The 22,006-nt window shown below is 36.2% G+C and overlaps 1 protein-coding gene across 1 annotated transcript; it reads left to right on the forward strand.

Moving 5' to 3' along the window:
* The first annotated feature begins 15,357 nt into the window (after positions 1 to 15,357).
* LOC125233385 lies at positions 15,358 to 19,699 on the forward strand. Its single transcript, XM_048139383.1, has 2 exons — positions 15,358 to 16,209; positions 19,009 to 19,699. Exons 1-2 carry the CDS (start codon positions 15,420 to 15,422, stop codon positions 19,011 to 19,013), a joined length of 795 nt encoding a protein of 264 aa, XP_047995340.1. The 5' UTR covers positions 15,358 to 15,419; the 3' UTR covers positions 19,014 to 19,699.
* Positions 19,700 to 22,006: the final 2,307 nt, after the last annotated feature.

The following is a 22,006-nucleotide window of genomic DNA, read 5'->3' on the forward strand; positions in this document are numbered from 1 at the left end:
TATCGGATTCATGAGGAATTGCGGAAACTCTTCAAACCTTAACGGTATACGTATATTCATTTGTGTTGCCATCAAATAATCAAAGATTTACATTAAAAGCAGTTTTAAAAAATCACATTTCTACATAACCTAACATTCGGGAGTACCTTTCACCAGAACCCCAAAAGTGGCGGTTTATTTTTCTTAAAAAATATTTTAAACCTACCCTTTGCAATGCGTTGCTTGACTTTTTGACATCTATCAATAAGGATAGTTAGATTATGTCCCATAATGACATGTCATCACCGCCATCAAAAAATAATGAGATGATTACTTTTTTATGGTACTAACTCTGAAACTAGGCGAAAACCAGGAAAGTTTACATGACAGTTTACTATTGAAAAGTGGTCAGAAATAAGCTGTAAAAATTATTTGTTGTTACAGCGTGTATGAATCACCTACTGACTCAATCACATTTCTAACCTTTAGCAGAGATAAGTACAACGCTTGGCACACAGCCAAAGATGTACCTCGCGTGTAATTAAACGCATTTTTGGTCGCTATAAAAGTCTAGTATTAAAATGAGCGCGTGAAATCATTGGCCAATGTATTGGATCGTATTCAAAAGGCACTGCGGATATTTTTTAACCACGTTATTCGGTAAGCACGTGATTGACAGGCCGCCCTAGGTGTGCGTCACATATTGCTTATTTGACAGCTGGTAGCCCCCAAATAATATGAAGGTGTCATCACAGAAATGTTCATACATATTCGCTACACATAGGGCGTTCGCTTAATTTACATTTTCTCCTCAACCAACTTCGATCATAGGAATAAATAACAAAGATGCCGATTTTGTCACAAATATTTTAGATTTAGCGTGTTTTAATAAAAGTATCTACATAACTATCGCGTTTTAATAACAGAAATTTACTGGCGTGTGTAATGTTGTGCATTATATAAGATAAGATTGACAAGGGTAAGAATTGATATAAGTCAAAGACCAACATTATTCCAAACACAATTCCGGGTAATAGGGTGTTAAGTGACTAGGCAGAAGTTAAAACAATTTAAACCTCGATTCAAAGTTTACTACTTATTACATGTGGCAGATTTTTTTTTATGTATACGTAGAATATAACTATTTTAATGTATAATCGGCCAAGTTCGAGTCAGACTCGCCCATCGAGGGTTCCGTATAAATGTAACTTACCTATATTTATGAATAAAAAAATAGCACTGTAGTACGACGATTTTATTTACCTAACCTTATACCCACTTTTTTCGGCATGAACGGATGAACATCTAAGAGATCCTATAAAAGAAAACCTTTACCCCGTTTTTCTTTTATACACAGCAGCTTTAAATTTCATGATATTTCATAATCTCAACAGTAAATATACTGCATTCAAACATAAAAAGCTCTCATAGGCTGACAATTTACTGTTAATTAAGCATGTGTTTGCCCACGCGAGCGAAACAATGTTGACAAACGATTTCATCTCATTAAAAATATCTTATGATTTTCAGTTTTTTAAAGTCATTTAAAATAAGTGATTTACACCTCATTCATTTCAGATTAATTTCTTACAGATAGTTATTAAATATAAAAATATACAGGGTTTTTTTACGCCGTCCAACATTGGGATAGGAAGACATGACATGACATAGAATTGTACTACAATATTTTATAAATAATCAGCTTTATATATATAATGCTACTGAAAGTCATCACTCAGTCCTCACGTTTTGATAAAGTTAAAAATGTAAATATCTTAAGATTTGTAGCACCACAGACACTCGAAAGTACTTCAACATTTAGTAAAAAATTTTTACTAAATATCCACCATCTAATATTTTATATTCGTTGTCTGGTTTTAAAGATATTCAGACATAACTTTTCTCCTACAAATGTATCATGTAGGGTGACCACACTATGAAACTATGTGTAAAAAATTAAATACGTAACTAGGTGATCTAAAATTTATAGAGGTAGGTTGGCATATTTTTTACTAAATGTTAGTATATAAATATTATATGTTAAATGAATACATTCACTGTTTTCGTTGGTAGTTTGTGAGAACTGAGTGAGCACATGTTAATGACTGTATCTTTTGATTTATCTTTTTACAAATTCAGAGATTCGTTTTACAATTGTTTTAGAACTTTTACTAAATGATCAGCATATTTTATTTTATTTTCGTAAGGTGCTCACTCAATCCACACGCACACAAATTTATGTTCATTTAATTTTGGCTGCCACGTGACAGGCTTAGCCTAGTGTGGGACCACAGGAAAAATAATGTACCATTGTAATAATTTCTTATTAATGATAAACTATTCTTATATATTTCTTATTCTTATATATTTTTTTGTAGTCAAAATCTAGAAGAGTACTACGAAAACGTGCGCGTGATACTCGCTGATTAGCAAAGTACTTAATCTTCAAAATTTTGAAAACCATGGATTTCCTTGCATTATCGACTGATTTCATCGATAAAATTATATTTATTTTCCGCGGAGAAATAATAAATAAAATGGCAGTTGGCAACCATAGTTTAAAATTACAAAATTGGAATAACTTTGTTTAGTGATTAATCCTAAATGGTTACTTGTTTTATCCATTACGCACCAATTTCATCCTCAGAGACAGCTGTCGGCGAGAAGTAGGTACGAGTAACGGTGGCTCATTATTTTTCCGCTACATTATTCATCGTGTCTCAGGGAAGGATACTGGGATAATACTCTTGAGGCAACGCACAATATCGTAGTAAGGTAGCTGCTGGTAACCCAAATGGCATATCTCGAGATTGTCTTTGTCTCCAGTAATTGATTGAGTTTCATAAATTATGAAGGCTATTTCTCCTGAGAACATGAAATCTGTTTGTATTTGGGTGCTCCGTGATTTTATTGGAAATAACTAGTCATTTTATATAGTAAGTAGACACTGTGCCTATTTTTTTACAAGTATTTTATAAAATAGTAAAATATAATACTTAGCACAAATAATATCGTAAATATATTTCAATATAGTTAATTGTTGCAATTATTGAAAAATTATATTACTTACTCCCGTTTTCTAAAATTACTTAGTTTATTTGAATATGATTACGTCGACACAATAATTAATAAAATTCATAGGAATTCCGAGAAAATACGATGGAAGACAATTATGCACGATTATGTCAGGGCTAATCGCACGATTAATAACATTAAAAATATATAAAAGTTCTAAAAGAAAATAAATTCGGTCATCGCACCCTTAGGGAAAGGCATCGTCGACACTTTGTAACAAATTTAAAATAAAAAGAATATGCACCTTTGGAGCATGCATAAACAAAATTACAAATTTCAAATTTTATGTTTTATTTTTAACAAGGACGACGACGAGCTAACATGTAACATGCACATATACATAAAAAAATCGATATAAATTCTTTTCGGTTTTTGTTTTCCAAAACAAAATATCTTTTTTGAAGATGTTCATATGTAACAGGTTGTACCTTTTATTATCTTTAGGGAATTTACGTTTACAAAGAAAAACGAAATAATGAGGTTGGTTCCTCTAGGTACAAACGGCTTAAATGAAACCTTAGAAGGTTTATTTCATTTTCCCGTGGTTATTTTTAAAGAAAAGCTCCTAGAAATAGAAAAAAGGTAAAATAAATACCCATTGGTCGTTAAAATTACTTAGTTCAGATTTACAATGAAAGTTCGTACAATCGACTACAAAGAGATGTATCCACTTTTTCACCTTATTACAATGCAATAAGGTGAAAAAGTGGATATACATCTCTTTGTAGTCGACTGTACACTCATAAGTCATAAGAGCTATTTTTGAAGTCGCTAATACAGTATAATCCTAAAAATCCTACTAAGAGTAGGAGGTTTCAACGTGACAAAAGGTTTACCTACCGGCATTGTCGTGAAATCCTTAAAGCAATACAAAATCATAGGTGTCCACATTGCGACTTTTGTACGGCAATATCTCCCTTCTGTCGTTACAAAAATCCTTAGGGACAGTAACGAGCACTGGGATACGTGCCTATCATTGTAACTGTGTAATCAAATCTAGTCTCCATATGTATATGTTACCTTTTTAGATACGTATAGCACGCATAGCACGATATCACACATTTACTATGGAGCTGACGACAATATTACCTAAAGACACAAAAGTAGTTTAAATATTAATATTCATACTTATCTTATACTTTTAAACGAGCAATTCTTGTATATTTATTTATTTATATATACCGACGATCTCGGAATCCGCTCTAACGATTTCGCTGTGTTATGTGGGGGTTTTCGGGGGTGAAAAATCGATCTAGCGTAGCCTTAGATCCCGGAAAACGCGAATTTTCGAGTTTTCATGAGTTTTTCTTTTGGGTTAGTAAACGTAAAATATGGTCGTTAATTTCGCCGCGCGCGTATCGATTCCGCTTAGCTCAATCGTACGAAGTCGGTCTAATGTACGCAGATAGATCGTAGATGTCAGGGTTCCGAATCCCGGCCAGAAATTAAGTTTTTGTTTTTTGTCTTTTTTTTGTTTTTATATTTCTAAGAGTGTTTTTTTATCTAAAGACGTGATATATTAAAACAGAAACGAGCGAAGCTCGGTCGCCCAGATATTTTAAATTATATTCATAAAATCAAATAACAATAACAGAACACTTAAAAATATGTATTTAAATAACTTACCAAAGTCAGTCACGGAAAAAAGTTTACATATGCCGTCACATAAAACGACCTTAAAAACTGTGACAATAAATACCTACTAAAGTACGACCACAACTTACCTATCATAACATCAAATATTAGTTCAAGAAAGTAATTTTAACTGAAGACCGATTTTTCGCAAAGTTCTCACAAAATGGCCTAGGTCAAGCGTGCTTGAGCGCACTCCAGAGAGCTACAGTGTAGCCGCGGTAAATATCGACGGCGCTAGATTGCGTAGAACATTATCACGGGCTGAAATAGGTTAGTAAGATTATATGAATATAAATATTTGGACAATTTTTATAGTAGAGATTCAATGTATGAATCTACAATGCGATTTGTGTTAGAGGTACGTTTTTTTCATCAGATTGTTATTCAACGTAAAATATCATTATTTTTGTGACTGAGGCCTTTTTGCCCCATTTCTGGGCAAAGGCCACCCACCTCTATCTCCCTTTCCACTTTTCCCCGTCCTAAGCAAGTCAAAGTCATACATACAAAATAAAATGAAATTCCTGCTCCGTCTACCTATTTAAAGGCCTTTATGTGTCTTCTGGTGCCGCTCATCCTCACGGAGTTTGCTCGGATAACTGAAATTTTATTACTTTCACTTCTAGCCAAAAAAATATTTGCGAGTAGGTATGGCCCATTTCGTGTTCAATTTAGATGCTGTTCTTTTCAAGAAACTGTTATTCAGTCCCTGAGGCTCCATCACATGAGATGACCAATGGTGAAACGAGGCTCTTAGAGGTCTCCTGCAGCTCGATGGTACCTTGCTTATTTTTAGCTCTAGTAAAAGAAAAAGCTTAAGATACGACCATTTTTTTTTTAATATTGTGACCTTAATGTAACGACAATATGTATCAAAACCATAATAAAAGGTTATTGATATATAAATAATGAATATAATGTTAATGTTAACATGGAACTGACAATATAACTAATACAAAAAATCACAGCGTGTTTATAAAAGTGTAAAATTTTCGATTTCCCCGTAATAGAAAGTTTTGTAGTGCACAGTGGGTATTTGCTGCATCGTAGTCTCTATTGAGAATGTTCGAGTAAATGTTGGAATTGTTTTGTTTCAACAAATCGCCAACTGAGTCTTACGTCGCTGTCGAAACTTGGCTCACTTGAACACTACTAACGTTGCACGGTATTTCAATTAAAAGGAGAACATGTAATTTATAAAACCTGCAACGTTAACGAAATTTACTTCTGTGCGCATTAATTGGTTCTGTTCTTCAATTTTAATTACAACACACTGTATTCGCACTGTATTCTGCTCGACATTGTAATTAATATAATAGTACATTACTACAGAGGCCGGGACAAAGGGGGTTGCCGGCCGAAGACATATACACAGCCGAGCGCAGCGAGGCCGGATAGGTCTGAGGCGGGCAACCCCATTTCCTGCCGAGGTATGTATAGTGCTTTTCTCAAACATGGTATGAAATAAATAAAGTCTACTGAAAATAGTAACTTTGGATGGCTGTATCTCCTAAACGGTGCGTCGTAGCGCAAAAATAATCGAATTTTCGTTCCCCTTTGATGCCCCGTATACGCTTATAAAAAAACAAAAAGTTAAAAAAAAACGAAAAAAAAACGAAAAAAATTTTTTTTGTATGAAAACGCACCCAAAAATCAAATATTGTCTAGGGCCCGTACCAGTTGCAGTCGGCACGTCTATAAAGCCCCTTATAGTTTTTTTTAATTGGCTAAATACCTGGATGTTATGTCACAATTATCTGTGTTTGGAAATTAAAAAAAGAAGACTTTGCCGGCCTTGGCCTGCAAGGTTTGTATGAAATTCCATTATCTATCAATCGTCCTAACCGCACCTGCAACGTCATACTTCGCTGCCAATTATATTTAAGGCACATAACATCAATATTTCATACCATGTTTGAGAAAAAGTTTTTTATCACCCGTGTGGTGACGGGCTAAGAATGTCATCACCCCCTTTTTCTCCCATGCGAGTTCTAGAAATCGATTGTCAATTTGGGTTCAATTGTGGCTTGGGCGACGGCAACAATCTATCACTGCAATATTTACAATTTCGATTTAGAATAGCTACTTAAATAAAATACTCGACTAAAAACACATAAAGATAACTACTAAATACGTAAATCTTTGCTTGTGATCATCAACAGATTATCCACATGACCTATTTTCACACTCTTCCGGCAAACCTGTGGTAAGGAATAATTAATGAACTATAATGGTATCATTTATTAAGCAAATAGGCTGCGAACATTCACGCCCCGCCTCTGCGCACGAAATTGTGTTTAAAGAACATAAATAAAGACATATTAACAAGTAATGAACATGGCCCGGCAACTACGTTAAGGGTAACATTAAATATCTGGGTATATTTTTAATATTTTTTTTGTTTTTCGGGTTTTCAGCACAGTTTTGACTTCAATTTAGTGTTGGATACTATGATTTTTTTTTAAATGGCCGTGTTTTCGTAACCTACATAAATATACGGCCTCACGTCACGTCGGTACGGCTTGACGGCATAATCGGGCCACATATTTCTGAAGGTTACTTTATACACGGCTATTTAACATTTTTGTATCTAAGGTACAGCAGGGCAAATCTCGACTGGGGGGCCATTGTAACTAATCCATTTTTTCCATTATTACAATATGATGTTGGGTTGTATATGTATCTACTGAACACGCCTACCATATATAACCGGTGGACACTCTATTTAATAATGCAAACATTGTAAAACATTAAAAAAATGGACCAGTTACATTTGTCCCCCAGTCGAGATTTGCCCCGCTGTAACTTACTCGGATCGATATCGTATCTAATTTTTTTACTTTCAATGTCATATCAAGGTTGAACAGACAGATATCTAAACAAAGTGTATTATTTCAGCTTCTATTTATACCGGGGCATTAATAATTCGCGAGATAAACCCGAGTAGTGAGTGTGCACCAACTGGCGCGTAATTTACGATGCCGCTATACCGTTATCGCCATTGGTCGAGACGCAGTTAATCTATTGGTATACTGCGATGCTGCGAATTGAGGATCAAATTTATATTACACCGTAGTAGAACTAACAAGGCTTGAGTTCTCTGGGTTATCGATATCTTGAATGCTGCTTGTAAAATGATGAACCATGGGGCTTTACTAGTGTAAACACACCTTTGTTATTTTACCGAAATCGCAGCATACCTGTGCAGGCAATTGTTAAGCCTCAATATTATTTTTACGAGGTGCCATACTGAGCAAGTTTAAGCAAAAACTTCCTTACTGTCCTGCTGCGGTAATCGTTTTTTTTTATTAGTGTAAACATAATCCATAAACTTCAATTGTAAAATAACTGAAATAATATAACTAACGAAAAACATACACGACAACGTTGTCAATGTATGCTTGAAATAGTTATTTGTTATACAAGGGAGCAAAGTTGTATTTTAACCGAGTGTGGAATTGCAACACGAACTAGCGAATGGATTCTATGGTTGAACCACGAGCGAAGCGAGTGGTTCGAAAACAGAATCCTGAGCGAAGCGAGTGGTTTAAAAATAGAATCCTGAGCGCAGAGAGTGTTACAATCACACGAGGTAAAATAACTTTGCATCCCGTGTGTAACAAATAACTTTTCACCTCACTAAATCGAGGAAACACGCAATAAAAACAACTGGAAGTAAGTCAATTTGCATTTATTTACAATTTCCACGATGCACCGACCGACACCACAAAAGTTTCAAATTAAGAATCAAGCAGAAAAATCTATTTGGGTGCGTTCCGTTTCACGCGTTTTGAGATTGCAAAGTTACTTAAGGTGCGTTCTGCATAAGTACAATGGAAGAGTCAAAAATACAATTTCTTGTACGATTTCAAGTGTTTTATGGTAAAATCATGTTATAAAATTGTTTGAATTTTATGTTTTTAACCGGATACAATTCGATATGAAATTATTTTTACGTTCGCATCACATGATTTGTTAAGACAATTTAAGCACTGGAAGAAAATTGTCCTGTCTGGGATATGCCTTTACAAGAAATTACCTCTATATTTAAAAAAGTAACTAATGTCACGTTCGGATTTCAAATATTCTTTGCACTCTTTTGGATAAAATGCGATTTTGCTATCTGTTTTTAAAGAATAAAAAAGTCCTTTCCGAGCTAGTGAGGTGAAAAGGTATGTATATTATATTTTTTAAGATTTCTGTCGTTGATTTCATTAAAATTAATGAATAGGAAATTCCATCGTGTGTCACTCGCAATGAGACGTGGCGTGAAAAGCTGACACTCGAGGTTTAGAAATAAGGTTGGTACCTACTTTTGGTCATTATTTTTTTCTTTTCATACATGGTACAAAAAGAAGTGGTTGGTTTGAAAATTGTGTATTTATTATAATATTGTATACCTAAATGAAGTGACAAGCGTATTTAATTCTTTAATATAACTCTAAAAGGCGCAGTTTGTACTTGTGTGGCCTCTGACCGATGTTGTTAGCATTGTAACATTTTTAATTTCAAACTTGGATAAATCCACTCTCCTTTTTAGGAATTAACTCGTGTAACTATAACTACTGTAAAGGCGTAAAAAGTTTAACCAGAAACTCGCCCATTTGGACGTTTTTAAAATACGCTACACGATGATGTATGTAAAAGTCATAACTTTGTAACTTTTGGTTCTAGTGAGTAACAATGAGGCACACTGACATTTCATCCTGCCAAGTGCCTAGTCATGTCACTGTCATTTATTTGTGTGTGTGTGTGTGTGAGTGTGAGTGTGAGAGAGAGAGAGAAAAAATATCATCTTCTCGCTCTCACGTATGAAATTATTTATCTGTGCAATGGACTAATAAGGTGGCGCCACCTTTGAGTGTGCCTCCCAATTCAGATGCTATTAACATTCTCCATTTCTTTTTACGCTATCGAGTAACGTTTTTAAAAACATCACACAGAATAACCTAAACCGCATCAGCAAGTTATTTATATAGGATTTACATACTTCATACTAAGAATCGTACCTCGATTTTATTCAATACTATCATAAATAACTACACTGATGATGCCTACAATTTTTTTTTTTTTCAAAATGTGCATTAAAATGATTTTGTTCACCTTCCAGGCCATCTAGTTTTAAGCCTAAAAGGCCATACAATTCAGAGGTACGCTTTTGTATGGGCTTTGTCAGTCCAGTATTAACCCTTAAATTGCCACTCTATGACCGCGCAGGATTTTTATAATGAAACTTGGTGTTTTGGGTTCAGTTAGGGTAGATTAAGGGAAAAATATGTGAAAAAAAAACATAACAAAATTGGAAATGGTTTTTTTTAAGCGTCACTTACAAATGAATTGCCAACTACTGCTTACCATAAAGACTTCACTTTGGACGGACATTGCCAACTACACATGCACATTGCTAACATAGAAAAATAAAACGTAAACTTAATAAGTTACACTCAACATTGTCTGAAACTTCACGTGCTACCTCTTTATGTCCGGCGCAATATCTCTGACGTAATCTACGTTATGAAAAATGCTCAAAACTATGTTGACTGTCCGGATCTGCTGTCAAGCTTGAAGTTCCCACTTCGTAGTCCCCTCATGCCTTGCGTCTCGCACTAAACGAATGTTTCATATCCTCGCCGCTAATACTACTTCAGAAAAAACTCCTTTATTATAAGAGCCACTAAATATTTCAATCAAACTTGATTTGATCATGACCCCATCGATCTGATCTGTGACAGTTTTACATCAGTACGCAAACTACTGACCCAAGACTTCTCCCACTGTTAACTCTCAAATAACAATATAAACAGGTTACTTTTTTTTCCTTTATTTTATTGTTTGCTCTCAATCATAGTTTAAACTAATATAGATATGTATTTTTAATTTTCTGTAATTTTGCACGCATGTACTTTGCCCAGTTTCTATCTGTGGAAACTTGTTATTGGCTGGTTGTTTCTACGTTAAATATAAGCCTTATAGTAACTTCATCTGTGAGTTTTCCTACTAAATAAAATAAAAATATAGTCCAGGAAAAAATAAACAGGTACCTACACTTTTAGCAGGAGAAGATTTACTGCTGCAGTCATCTCTAAAAAAAACTCTCTAGCAAAGATTCTCATTTTTTCTTCGTTGTCTGATTCTAAATCGGAGTCTTTAGAAGCTAGAGGTGGTAAAAAAGCTATTATCCTCTTTGCCCTCAAACGTTACCCAGCCATATTATTGTAAAAATGCAACTAATATTAACAATATACAAAAAAATATTCGTTTAGAAAAGTTGGCAATGTCCGTTCCAAGTGACAAATTGAAAAAACACAATATTTAGAACTAACTGGCAGTGTCACTTTGAAGTGACATATAGGGGTATTATTACTACAAAAATAATAATGAAATGTTTGTCATTTATTCACAATAATGACACTAAATAGTAACTTAATTACTATTTCAATAAAATTAAGTGAAAAATACGCATAAACTACTAAAATACTTACATAACAACGACATTTGTCACAAGCGCAAAATGAGCTCACGGTTGTAATTTTTAAAATGAGTATTTTTTTAAATTTTGATAAGCGAAAGCGATGCGAAAGTGCGTAAAAATAAAAGGGATAGACGCTAGACCGTGTGGATCACGCCGCCTGCGCCAGAGTGCCTAGGAATCTGAGTTAGCCTAGACTTTATAGGACGTCATTTAAAACGGACAAAAACAATTTAAGGGATCGTTCTTGCTAATACTAATACGTATGATTCGACCAAGTATCCTCTTTGTGCAATATCCATTACCGTTTGAAGTCGATGCCCAAGGAACGTAAGTGCCTACAATTGTTTAACTTAAGTAATGGTAAATCAAATAATTATCTTAATGGAGGTATAAGGTTCAAGAAGAGAGTCAGGCCTTTTTCCGGCAGTACACAAAAGGTAACAATAAGGTATCGAGTATTTGATAATAAGAGTATTTTGTTTGTCTTCGACAAACTCCACGTGGACCACGTGCAACACCTGACACAGCGATAGATTTCACTGATTGTATATAAAATAAATAAAAATACCTACTAATAAGTAAGTAGTCCAAATATAAAAATTTACTGACAACAGCTTTAATATTTTTTTACATGAACATAATTATTTATAGAAGAAGCTAAGACTAAGCTGTAAAGCCATAATAATAATAGGCATTAGGCCCTTGAGACATTGTACCAAAGATGCTGGCGGCATTTCCTCGCTGTATCGCAATGTTTATACGTTTTGCGAGGAAGTCGGCAGCTCTTCAGTCACCAGTTACCTCAACCAAACGCTTAAATTATTTAAGTACGTACATTACATTTTCTGAGACTTCCGACGATGACATCTAAATTAAGTAATTTGACATCTTCCTCTCGGGCCACCATTGATTTAAGATCTACGAATACTTTATTAAGTCCAGTCAGTAATAATAAAAATCGAAGATTCAATAATCTATTACTAGTCATTACGTACTTTACAGTACTGTAAGTTACAAATGTAAGTATAATTTAGGCGAGTTGGACCTAAAAATACGCGAAAGTTATACACAAGAAATTCAAAAGCAAAAAAGATTTATTTTGTAGAGGGAACAGCATTCCTCTTGGCGGAGTAAAGTGAGCCATTTATTCAAATAAAACCTACCACTTGGTCGCAACTTACTGAGGCTACAGATAAATCACGCTGAATATTAAATTTAATAGATTTTACACTGTGATGAGTGGTATTTTATTTAATTACTTATTTCTTAGATCAACAATAACAGTGTAAAATGATACCTATACTCGGCACGGGAATTCGAGTCCAAAAAATCTACTACGATGTTGCCATTGCAAGAAAATGTATGTAGTATAATCCTTTTTTATAAAAGCAAACGCAAAGATAATTTATTTATTGATAATTTCAATCCTTTGAATTAAATATTTAATATTATTTACTTATTTACATAAATACTAGGACGCCCGAATAAAAACAACTTTTTTGATGATATTTAGTTGCAAAGTTGGTTTTGCGCTTGTATCACTTCAGGTATTAATAACATTTGGTGCTTTATTTTACGGGATAGAAGAAACTCCGATATTGTGGTAATTTTTTTTAAATACACTTAGCTTATCAACGAAATAGTGTATATCGCGCGTTATGGTTGTTATACTTGTTATGGCCGCCATATTTTTGCGGATGCGGCCATGACACCCTGATTTGTCACTTTCTGAATGTTCGAATGCTTTATTTTGTTCCATGGTGATTTCTGCCTTGTTGAGTTTTTGTGTTTTGTTAAGTTTTTGTTTCCAGTTAAGTTATCGTGTGCCTAATTTAATACACATGGGCAGAAATAGCTCTGGTCTGAAAAATGCCATCTTAAGTGCAAAAAATTATGATTTATTCATTGAATGTCTATTGTTAATTTATAACAAAGAAAAACACAACATGATGGCAACACCAGTAGTGAATTACCTTCAAGTATGATTTTGTATTTGGAGTTTCTTACCTGATAAGGTGACGGACCCAATCATGGACAGTTTAAGAAAAAAATTCGCCTGTTCACTGATAAATGTAAAAATTCTGCGGCTAAGCGTGTTAAATCTTGAATGTCCTATCCTTCTTTTACATTTCAAGCGTATTGCAGAATAGATACTCCTATTGGTTTCTTCATAGTTAACAAATTAAAACTAGGTGTTTTTTCTCCAATTATGGACGGCAGTTCTCCAGTAATGGATCCCCCATTATGGACAGTGAAATAAGTTTAAAATTTTACTTTTAAAGCCAACTGATACGCAATGAGTCAATTTTATACACCATAAATACAATTAGTTTGGGTTATTTTACATAGGATTGTTTCTTGTAAATTTTGGTTTTGTAAATTGTTCCTTGTCCATCATAGGAGGTACGCAGTTTTTCGGGTCCAGTAATGGACACTCGCAAAATAACGTCATTTCTTTATATCTTTGGAGCAACAAACTAGTATGTTTTATACCTTATCTCATGCTTAATGCAGTAAGTAAAACGCATTCAAGGTTACACCGTGCGTTATTTTTTTATTATTTTATACATGAACTCAACTCTCTTAGCAACATTACTAAGAATCCGTCTTGATATTTTTTTCAGTAAACTGGTGAATTTTATCTTTTCGCCAAATCCTTCAGAAATAACCGAATTAATTGAAACTTCAAAATGTAACAGCTCTATAACTCTAGTTTATGGTACATAGCCGTCAGTTTTTAGAAACTTATTTTAGATACTTATTTTTAAGGATTTGTGTTTTTTTGTCCATAATGGCATCACCGTCCATTATGGGGTATTTTACCTTACATAAAAAAAATATGTTATTTAGGTTAACGAATCCTGAATGGTATTTTGACAGTGACATAAGTGACATTGACAGTTATGACATTGACGTATCTGTCGTAGGTTTTTTGGACTTGAATTCGCGTGCCGAATATAGTTAAGTTATTAACCCCAAGGAAGTAAAGATATGGAAAACATGCTACAGATGTGATTATTTACTGTCTCTTATATAATTTTTCTCTTTAGGCACATCTCGGACACTGGCGATCAAATATATGAAAGAGGCTCGTTCCTAGCACACAGTCTAAGCTCGTGTAGGTGAACGCGTACTATGCTTGTATGAGTGACATATGACAGGTCGACTGTTCGCGTTTTTGACAGGCGGTAACTGTCAGGTAACCGAGAGGGGGTGGGCGGCGATTTCAGCGGGGAGCAGGAGTGGCCATACTGTACGATAGTACTCTTTACTATACTGTGCTTTAGGTTTAAATAATTACTTACAAATACCTAAGGAAATGTATCATAGGCAGATTCTGACCTCAGAGGACGTTCGGCACTTGAGTAGGTAGGCTCTTGATTATAATTAAATAATAGTACATTGTGCAACAAGGGGAGGACGTTGAATATTACTAACGAGAGTAAGTTAAATCGCGACGGCTTGCCGGAGCGATTTAAAGACTCGAGTTAGTAATATTCATACTCCCCGAGTTACATACAATGTTTTTCATCACACTCGCAATGTAAAAAATCTGTAAATAGATGTAAAAAAGTTAAGTACGGTACGAGAAATTTAATTATGCCCTTGGGAGAACGATTTTTCTATAACTCACGCTCCGCCTGCGTGCAATAGCACATTTAAAGTGCGAGTGTGATGAAAATAAGTATTAGTATACACTTACACAGATAAACCCCGTGTTAGGCCGACGATATACATACTTATATAGATAAATACATACTCATAATATACATAGAATACATCCATGAAAAATATCTGTGGTCATCACACAGATAATATTAAATGAACCAACCAGGATTCGAACCCCGTAACGTCGGCTTAGCAGTCGTCAATCTGTTTTCTATTGCTACCCTACAAGTACACTGTCAAGTAGACTGGCAGGATCGCCATGAAATGTTGGGTGTTCCGGAGGTAAATAATAAGACAAGACTGTGGGAATTTCTGTGTATTTGACTGAAGATACATCGTGTTTATATAGTAGGGTATTATCTAATTATCTATTAATGTGGGAGTTATCATGGTATCTATTCCATGATAGTATGTGCTCATATTTCAAAGGTTAATTGGTACTTGATACTTGATACTTTATTATCTAGTACGTATGCATGGCAGCGGCTGCGCCCACGCACCCCGCGATAGGCCTATTCTTATTAAACCAGTGTGCAATTAGCTACGGTGCGTTTCACTCGTGTCCTCACATACCTACCAAGTGGCGGCGATGGCTGGGACTTTTGGGTTAATTTCGGTTTTTAATCACGAAACCCAGGAATGGAGAAGCTACAAAAATCGTCTATCTCAGTGGTTCATAGCCAACGATATTAATGACAACACAGACAAAGCCCAAGTGAAACGTCGAGCTATCTTGATAAGCGCACTCGCCGAATCTACCTACCGGCTAGCAAGCAATTTAGCATTACCGGATTCGTTAGAAGAAAAGGGATATTCGGATGTGGTGAAGATTTTAGATGCACATTTCACACCTAAACGCTGCGGGTACGTTGAGCGATTCCATTTTTATTCGGCCACCCAGCAAGCGGGCGAAGGTCACGTGCAGTGGGCTGCGCGTCTGAAAGGCCTCGCCGCGTACTGCGATTTCAAAAATATGGACGACGCTATTCTCGACAGATTTGTAATGGGCATGCTCCCAGGTCGAGAGCGTGAAAAGCTGTTCACGCAGAATGTCGGCGAGCTCACGTTGTCTAAGGCGATAGACTTGGCGGAGAGCATCAGGGTTGCTCGCACCGGTGGCGCTGCCGCCGGCCCCGCTGGAGCGCCGGTGGCCACAGAGGCCAGCGGCCAGCTGTTCCAGATTGAAAAAGCACCTGCGCGCTCGTCTGCTGCGGCGTCTGATGTACAGTGTTCGGTGTGTGGTAGATTCAAACATAGTGCTACAAAGTGTCGGTTTAGAAATTATAAGTGTAGGAAGTGTCAAACAAAAGGCCATCTAAGTAACATGTGCAAGGCTGTAAAATATATCGAGTCGGAGGAGGTGAACGAAGGTGATGACGGTGAGTTTTTTCATATTCGTACTGAAGATGGGGCACCTATGGTCGAATGTATGAAAGTGAACAACATCTCCATTAAGTTACAAATAGACAGTGGGGCAGCAGTATCGGCTATCTCAGACAAAACTTATAAATGTTATTTTAGCGACGTGCCATTGTTACCCCCAAAGAAAAAACTGTTTGGATATACGCGGGAGTCGTTTACTATTACGGGCGTAATTAATGTACCTATATGTTATGACGGCCAAGAACAATATTTAGATATATATGTGATTCCTAATGGTGGACCCCCAATCCTAGGTCGCGATTTTATTTCGAAATTCCATCTACAATTAGCACGAATTCCCGACGCACCGTTTAATTATTGTACGGATACAGATATGGTACAACAAATCCTATCTGACTATAAGGATATATTTGTAGACCGGCTGGGCTGTTTCAATAAATACAAGATAAATTTAAACTTAAAAGATAACGCAAAACCTGTATTTATTAAAGCTCGTCCGATTGCATTTGCGCTTAAGAGTAAAGTCGAGAACGAAATTGATCGGTTAGTAGGTTTAGGTATTATGCAACCTATTGAATACTCAGAATTTGCTTCGCCTATAGTGCCCGTGTTGAAGCGGGACGAGTCCGTGCGCATCTGCGCAGACTACTCGCGCACTATCAACAAACAGCTGATCGCCGAGACCTATCCGCTCCCGACAGTAGATGAGTTATTCGCAAAATTACACGGCGGAGTCCAATTTTCGAAGTTAGATATGTCTATGGCCTACAATCAGTTTCCGATAAATGACCCCGATAACATAACCTGTATAAATACCACCCGTGGTTTATATAAGTATAATAGGTTAATATTTGGGCTAACCAGTTCTCCGGCTATCTTTCAGCGTGCCTTGAATACTTTGCTAGCAGGAATAGACGGTGTTCTATGCTTTTTAGACGACGTATTGATAACGGGGCGCGATAAGACAGAACACCTACATAGATTGCACGAAGTACTTACGAGGTTTAAGGACGCCGGTTTAACACTACAACGAGAAAAATGCGAATTTTTCAAAGATGAGATATCATATTTAGGGCATGTTATCAATAAACACGGCATTTCAAAATCGCAAGAAAAGGTAGCAGCAATTAGTAAGGCACCGCGGCCTGAAAATGTGGCTCAGTTGCAGTCCTTTTTAGGTCTAGTTAACTATTATCGTAACTTTGTACCTGACGCATCTAGCATCTTAAGTCCTCTATACGACCTGATAAGGAAAAATGTTAAATGGTCCTGGACGCCTATTCATCAAAATGCATTCGAGACAATTAAGCGGCACTTGTCCTCCGACCAGGTTTTAGCGCACTTTGACCCTTCGGCTAAAATAATAGTTACAGCTGATGCGTCGCCGGTCGGCCTTCGGTGTTTGTTATCACAGATAGGTACTGACGGGATTGAACGGCCAGTGTCTTTCGCATCGCGAGTATTAAAGGATGCCGAAAAAAATTATTCCCAAATTCAGCGGGAAGCAACGGGAATAATTTTTGCTATTAAACGGTTCCATCATTACATTTATGGTAGATCACAGCCGTTTGTCCTCCGAACAGACCACAAACCGTTACTGTCTATATTCGGGCCACAAAAAGGCATTCCGGAGGTAACGGCGAATCGGCTACAGAGGTACGCAATTTTTTTATCGGCGTACAATTACGTTATTGAATATGTACGAAGTGAAAATAATAGTGCAGATTATCTCTCGCGCGCGCCGCTTGCACTTAGTAACAGCACGTTATCGCAAGGCTGTGACGTCACCAAGGGTCAGGAATTCGACGACCGCGCGGCGTATGTAAACTTTGTAGTAGATGGAGGTTTACCTTTAACAGTTGAAGATTTACGCCGCGAAACATTAAAGGATATACAACTGCAAAAGGTATGCGAATTTGTTAGGACCGGTTGGCCGAGAAAAATTAGCGATATCTATTTAAAACCGTATCATTTATGCAGAAACGAATTGTCAGTCGAAAATGGGTGCTTAATGAGAGGGCACAAAGTTGTTATACCAATGGCGCTTAGGGAACAGGTTTTACATGAAGTTCATAGTTCACATCTAGGAATAGTTAAGTGTAAATCTGAAATTCGTTCAAAATTTTGGTTTCCTGGTGTGGACCAAGCAATTGAGAGAATTGTTGGCGCTTGTAACGTATGTATCCAGCTACGTCCTTCGCCGCCGCGAGTGACGATAGCGCCTTGGCCATATCCTGAGTACGCGTTTCAAAGGTTACATATCGATTTTCTCGGTCCAATAAATAACCACTCATACTTTGTTATAGTGGATGCCTACAGCAAATGGGTCGAGTGCTTCGATATGAAATCAAACACAACAACGCATAGTGTTATTGAGAAACTCTGCGAAGTTATGTCTCGATTCGGCACCCCCCAATGTATAGTGAGTGACAATGGCACGGCGTTTACGTCAGACGATTTTAAACAATTTTGTTTGCTAAACAATATAAAACATTTAACGAGCGCACCATATCAACCAGCTAGCAATGGGCAAGTTGAGACATATGTAAAAGTGGTGAAAAAGGGTGAAATCGCTACTTATGTCAAATGTTCCCGATGCAAAAGTAAATTGTAAATTAATGAAGTATTTATTTGACTACAGAAACTCTATTCATTCGACCACCGGTACTTCACCCGCTCAATTAGTGTTCGGAAAAAAGTTAAAGTCCAGATTAGACTTATTAACCACCGCACACTCACCACCATCATCATTCACCGCCTCCGCCTCGTCCGTTAAAGATAAACAGTCCTCACAGGTTAATTATCACGGAGGCGCTGAGAGAACTGATTTTAATATCGAGGACCAGATATTATATAAAAAATATATAAATAAAAATAGATTTAATTGGATAAGAGGAAAAATAACAAAAAAACTAGGTCAAAGGTTGTACCTAATAGAAGATCAAGAAACTCGTCACGTTATAAAAAAGCATATCAACCAAATCGTTTTATACAAAGGGATGCCAACCAATTCACCCACTACAGAATGTACGGTGCCCACTAGACAGCTGGCGCCGACCGCACAGGAGCCCACCATATTCCTGCCCGTACCGGGCCCAGCAGCCTCCACGAGTGTCAGCGCGACATCCACGACGCCTCCCGGAGAACCTGATGGCTTGGATACTCTTCATCCAGCGGAGAGGGAAGAGGGTGATAGTAGGCACCCAGAGGGCCAGAACCCCCAGACATCCGAGAACGTGGATGATCATCTTGTCTTCGCCTCCCCGGAGGCCCAGTCACCTCAACAACCCGGAAACTCAGATCCTCAAGGCACGAGTGACCTAAGACCCTTGCCACCACGGCAAGCTAGACTTAATTTAGATTTTAAGAAATACTTTTAAGATATTGTTAAATAAAGGTGGAGGGATATAGTACGTATGCATGGCAGCGGCTGCGCCCGCGCACCCCGCGATAGGCCTATTCTTATTAAACCAGTGTGCAATTAGCTACGGTGCGTTTCACTCGTGTCCTCACATACCTACCATTATCTTATTGTTAATTTAATGTTCTCTAAAGGTTATATCTATGTGTGAGTGTATGACGCTGCTATGACTGTGACCTCACTACAAGGTCCTGTCTATTATTTGTAAAATAGTATGAAGAATTCTTTAAAAGCATCGCACGGCCAATAACATTATAATTCTCACTTTTTATGTACGTACCCTACAAAGAGCTTAGTTTATTCTCATGAATAATAAGTTTCGTAAAACACGCCCCAGACCCTTGGCTCGGTTTTTTCGTTGACTTCTCCCATGTGTAAAGAGCGTGACTTTGTTTTAAACCTATTTATATAAAAATATGTCCTTAACGGAAACATAAATAGTTATGGTATGGTCAGATTGGTCAGTGCACGAATATAATATGATAATGGTATACCTAATGACCTTTTTGAACATCTCGCATCGTTCCTTTTTAGGGTTCCGTACCAAAAAGGTACAAAAGGAGCTCTTATGGCGCCGCTCTGTCCGTCTGTCTGTCTGTCTGTCTATCACATTACTAAATATATCGAAAACTACTTAATTATGCTATCGATATGATATTTATTTTGGAATAGTTATGAATATTGTTAACCTCTACAAATTGAAGGTATTCTTTTTTTTAATTAATTAATATTAAATAAAGAAAACGGCCAACATGAAAGGGGGCAAAATGTAAATGTCAAGTTACTAGGTCAAGTGGAGTATCGTTTCAAAGAGCTCAAGTTGTACATATCAAAACTATTATTTATATTTTTTTATAGTGGAGAAAAAAAGAATTATGAAGGATAATGTAAAAAAAAATACCGCTCCCCTCCCTCTTATCTCCGAAATTTATCAACGAAAACATATGAAAATTTTAGGAAACATTGGTTTTGTGCTTTACAAAAAAGATAAAACCGTGGCTGATAATCTGGATAAGAATAAAGGATTAGGATCCTCAGAACACAGATAAATAAAACTTATAGGATAAATAGGTAAGTATATGGTCCGCTGATGACATTCGGAGCACTCGTTTGTTTTCAATAAAGATCAATGATAGCATGTAAACCATACAACACAAAATGGTACAAAATAATTATGCTTATGTAAACACATATTTGTCGGCATTCTCGAAATTACTCATGGGATAATGAAAATTTAATGAAACCAGGCGTACCATTTATGAGTTGCCTGAACACAGTCGCGACAACTCGCGATTTATATTGGTTAAAAAAATTCGTAGGTACCTATACGAGTATAAAAGGTTTTCATTTATAATAAATGTTAATAGCCAATCGTGATTTTATAGACATAGGTATACATATACTTAGGGGATGAATAAAACTTGAACGTTTCGTTTTTATTCTTGTTATAATTACAGTTTTTAATGTAAGGTCAGTGCAGGCAAGACTGGCATACTTTATTTGAAATAAAGTTTGAGTGGATAAAACTAGACTATTAAAGTTGTATGTATGTATTAAAGTAGTCTGGAGTGATCCGCATGGTCCCATGGGCTAGCAAATTTTATATTCTACACAGCTTTTAAAATACTTTTGTGAATTAAAAATCATTTTTTTTAAGGCTCGGCGGGTTGACCGTCCCCACGCGCTGAGTACGGAAAGACCGTCTAGTGCTCATTGTCGCGTAATTTCATATGGAAATAAGTATCAATATCATGTTCATTGTCATATTCTGTAATAACAAGGAGTAATGTGATGGATATTAAAACAAATAACGTTTATATTTTCAACATAATCAGCATTTTTTAATTTCTATTTATAAGGCAAGACCGTCATATGGCGTAAATGAGGTTGATAACCTTCTTTTTTCAGGTCCAGACAAAAGCAAAACCGAAACTTATAATTAAAATTAACCTACAACACCCGTTTAAACTCGACTTATTTCCCATAAAGCCTAAAAAATGTGCCTTACTCTTATATGTCGGTCTTTCCGACTAGGCACAATTTCGAAGTTACATATTTCAGGACATGAAAAAATAAATTGAACGCGTTTTAAGATCATTAATTGTACTAGACAGGAAGAACGGTTATTAAATTACTACGTTACATACATAATGCACGAAATATATTCAAACTGCTTCTATTTTACTTTAATTTTTTGCGTAACCTTGTTGAACTCGATGGTCGAAACACGAATCAAGTTTTTTGTTAACTAGTGTTCGTCCTAGGGATATCTATTGAAGACCAATGGATTAAGGATGAAAAACTGGTATACCTTCGGAGGTGTAATAAATGATAGATATATAAATACAAAAGTTATATTCAGTAGACGGTCT

Source organism: Leguminivora glycinivorella, chromosome 1, assembly GCF_023078275.1.
Source record: "Leguminivora glycinivorella isolate SPB_JAAS2020 chromosome 1, LegGlyc_1.1, whole genome shotgun sequence".
NCBI lineage: Eukaryota > Metazoa > Arthropoda > Insecta > Lepidoptera > Tortricidae > Leguminivora > Leguminivora glycinivorella.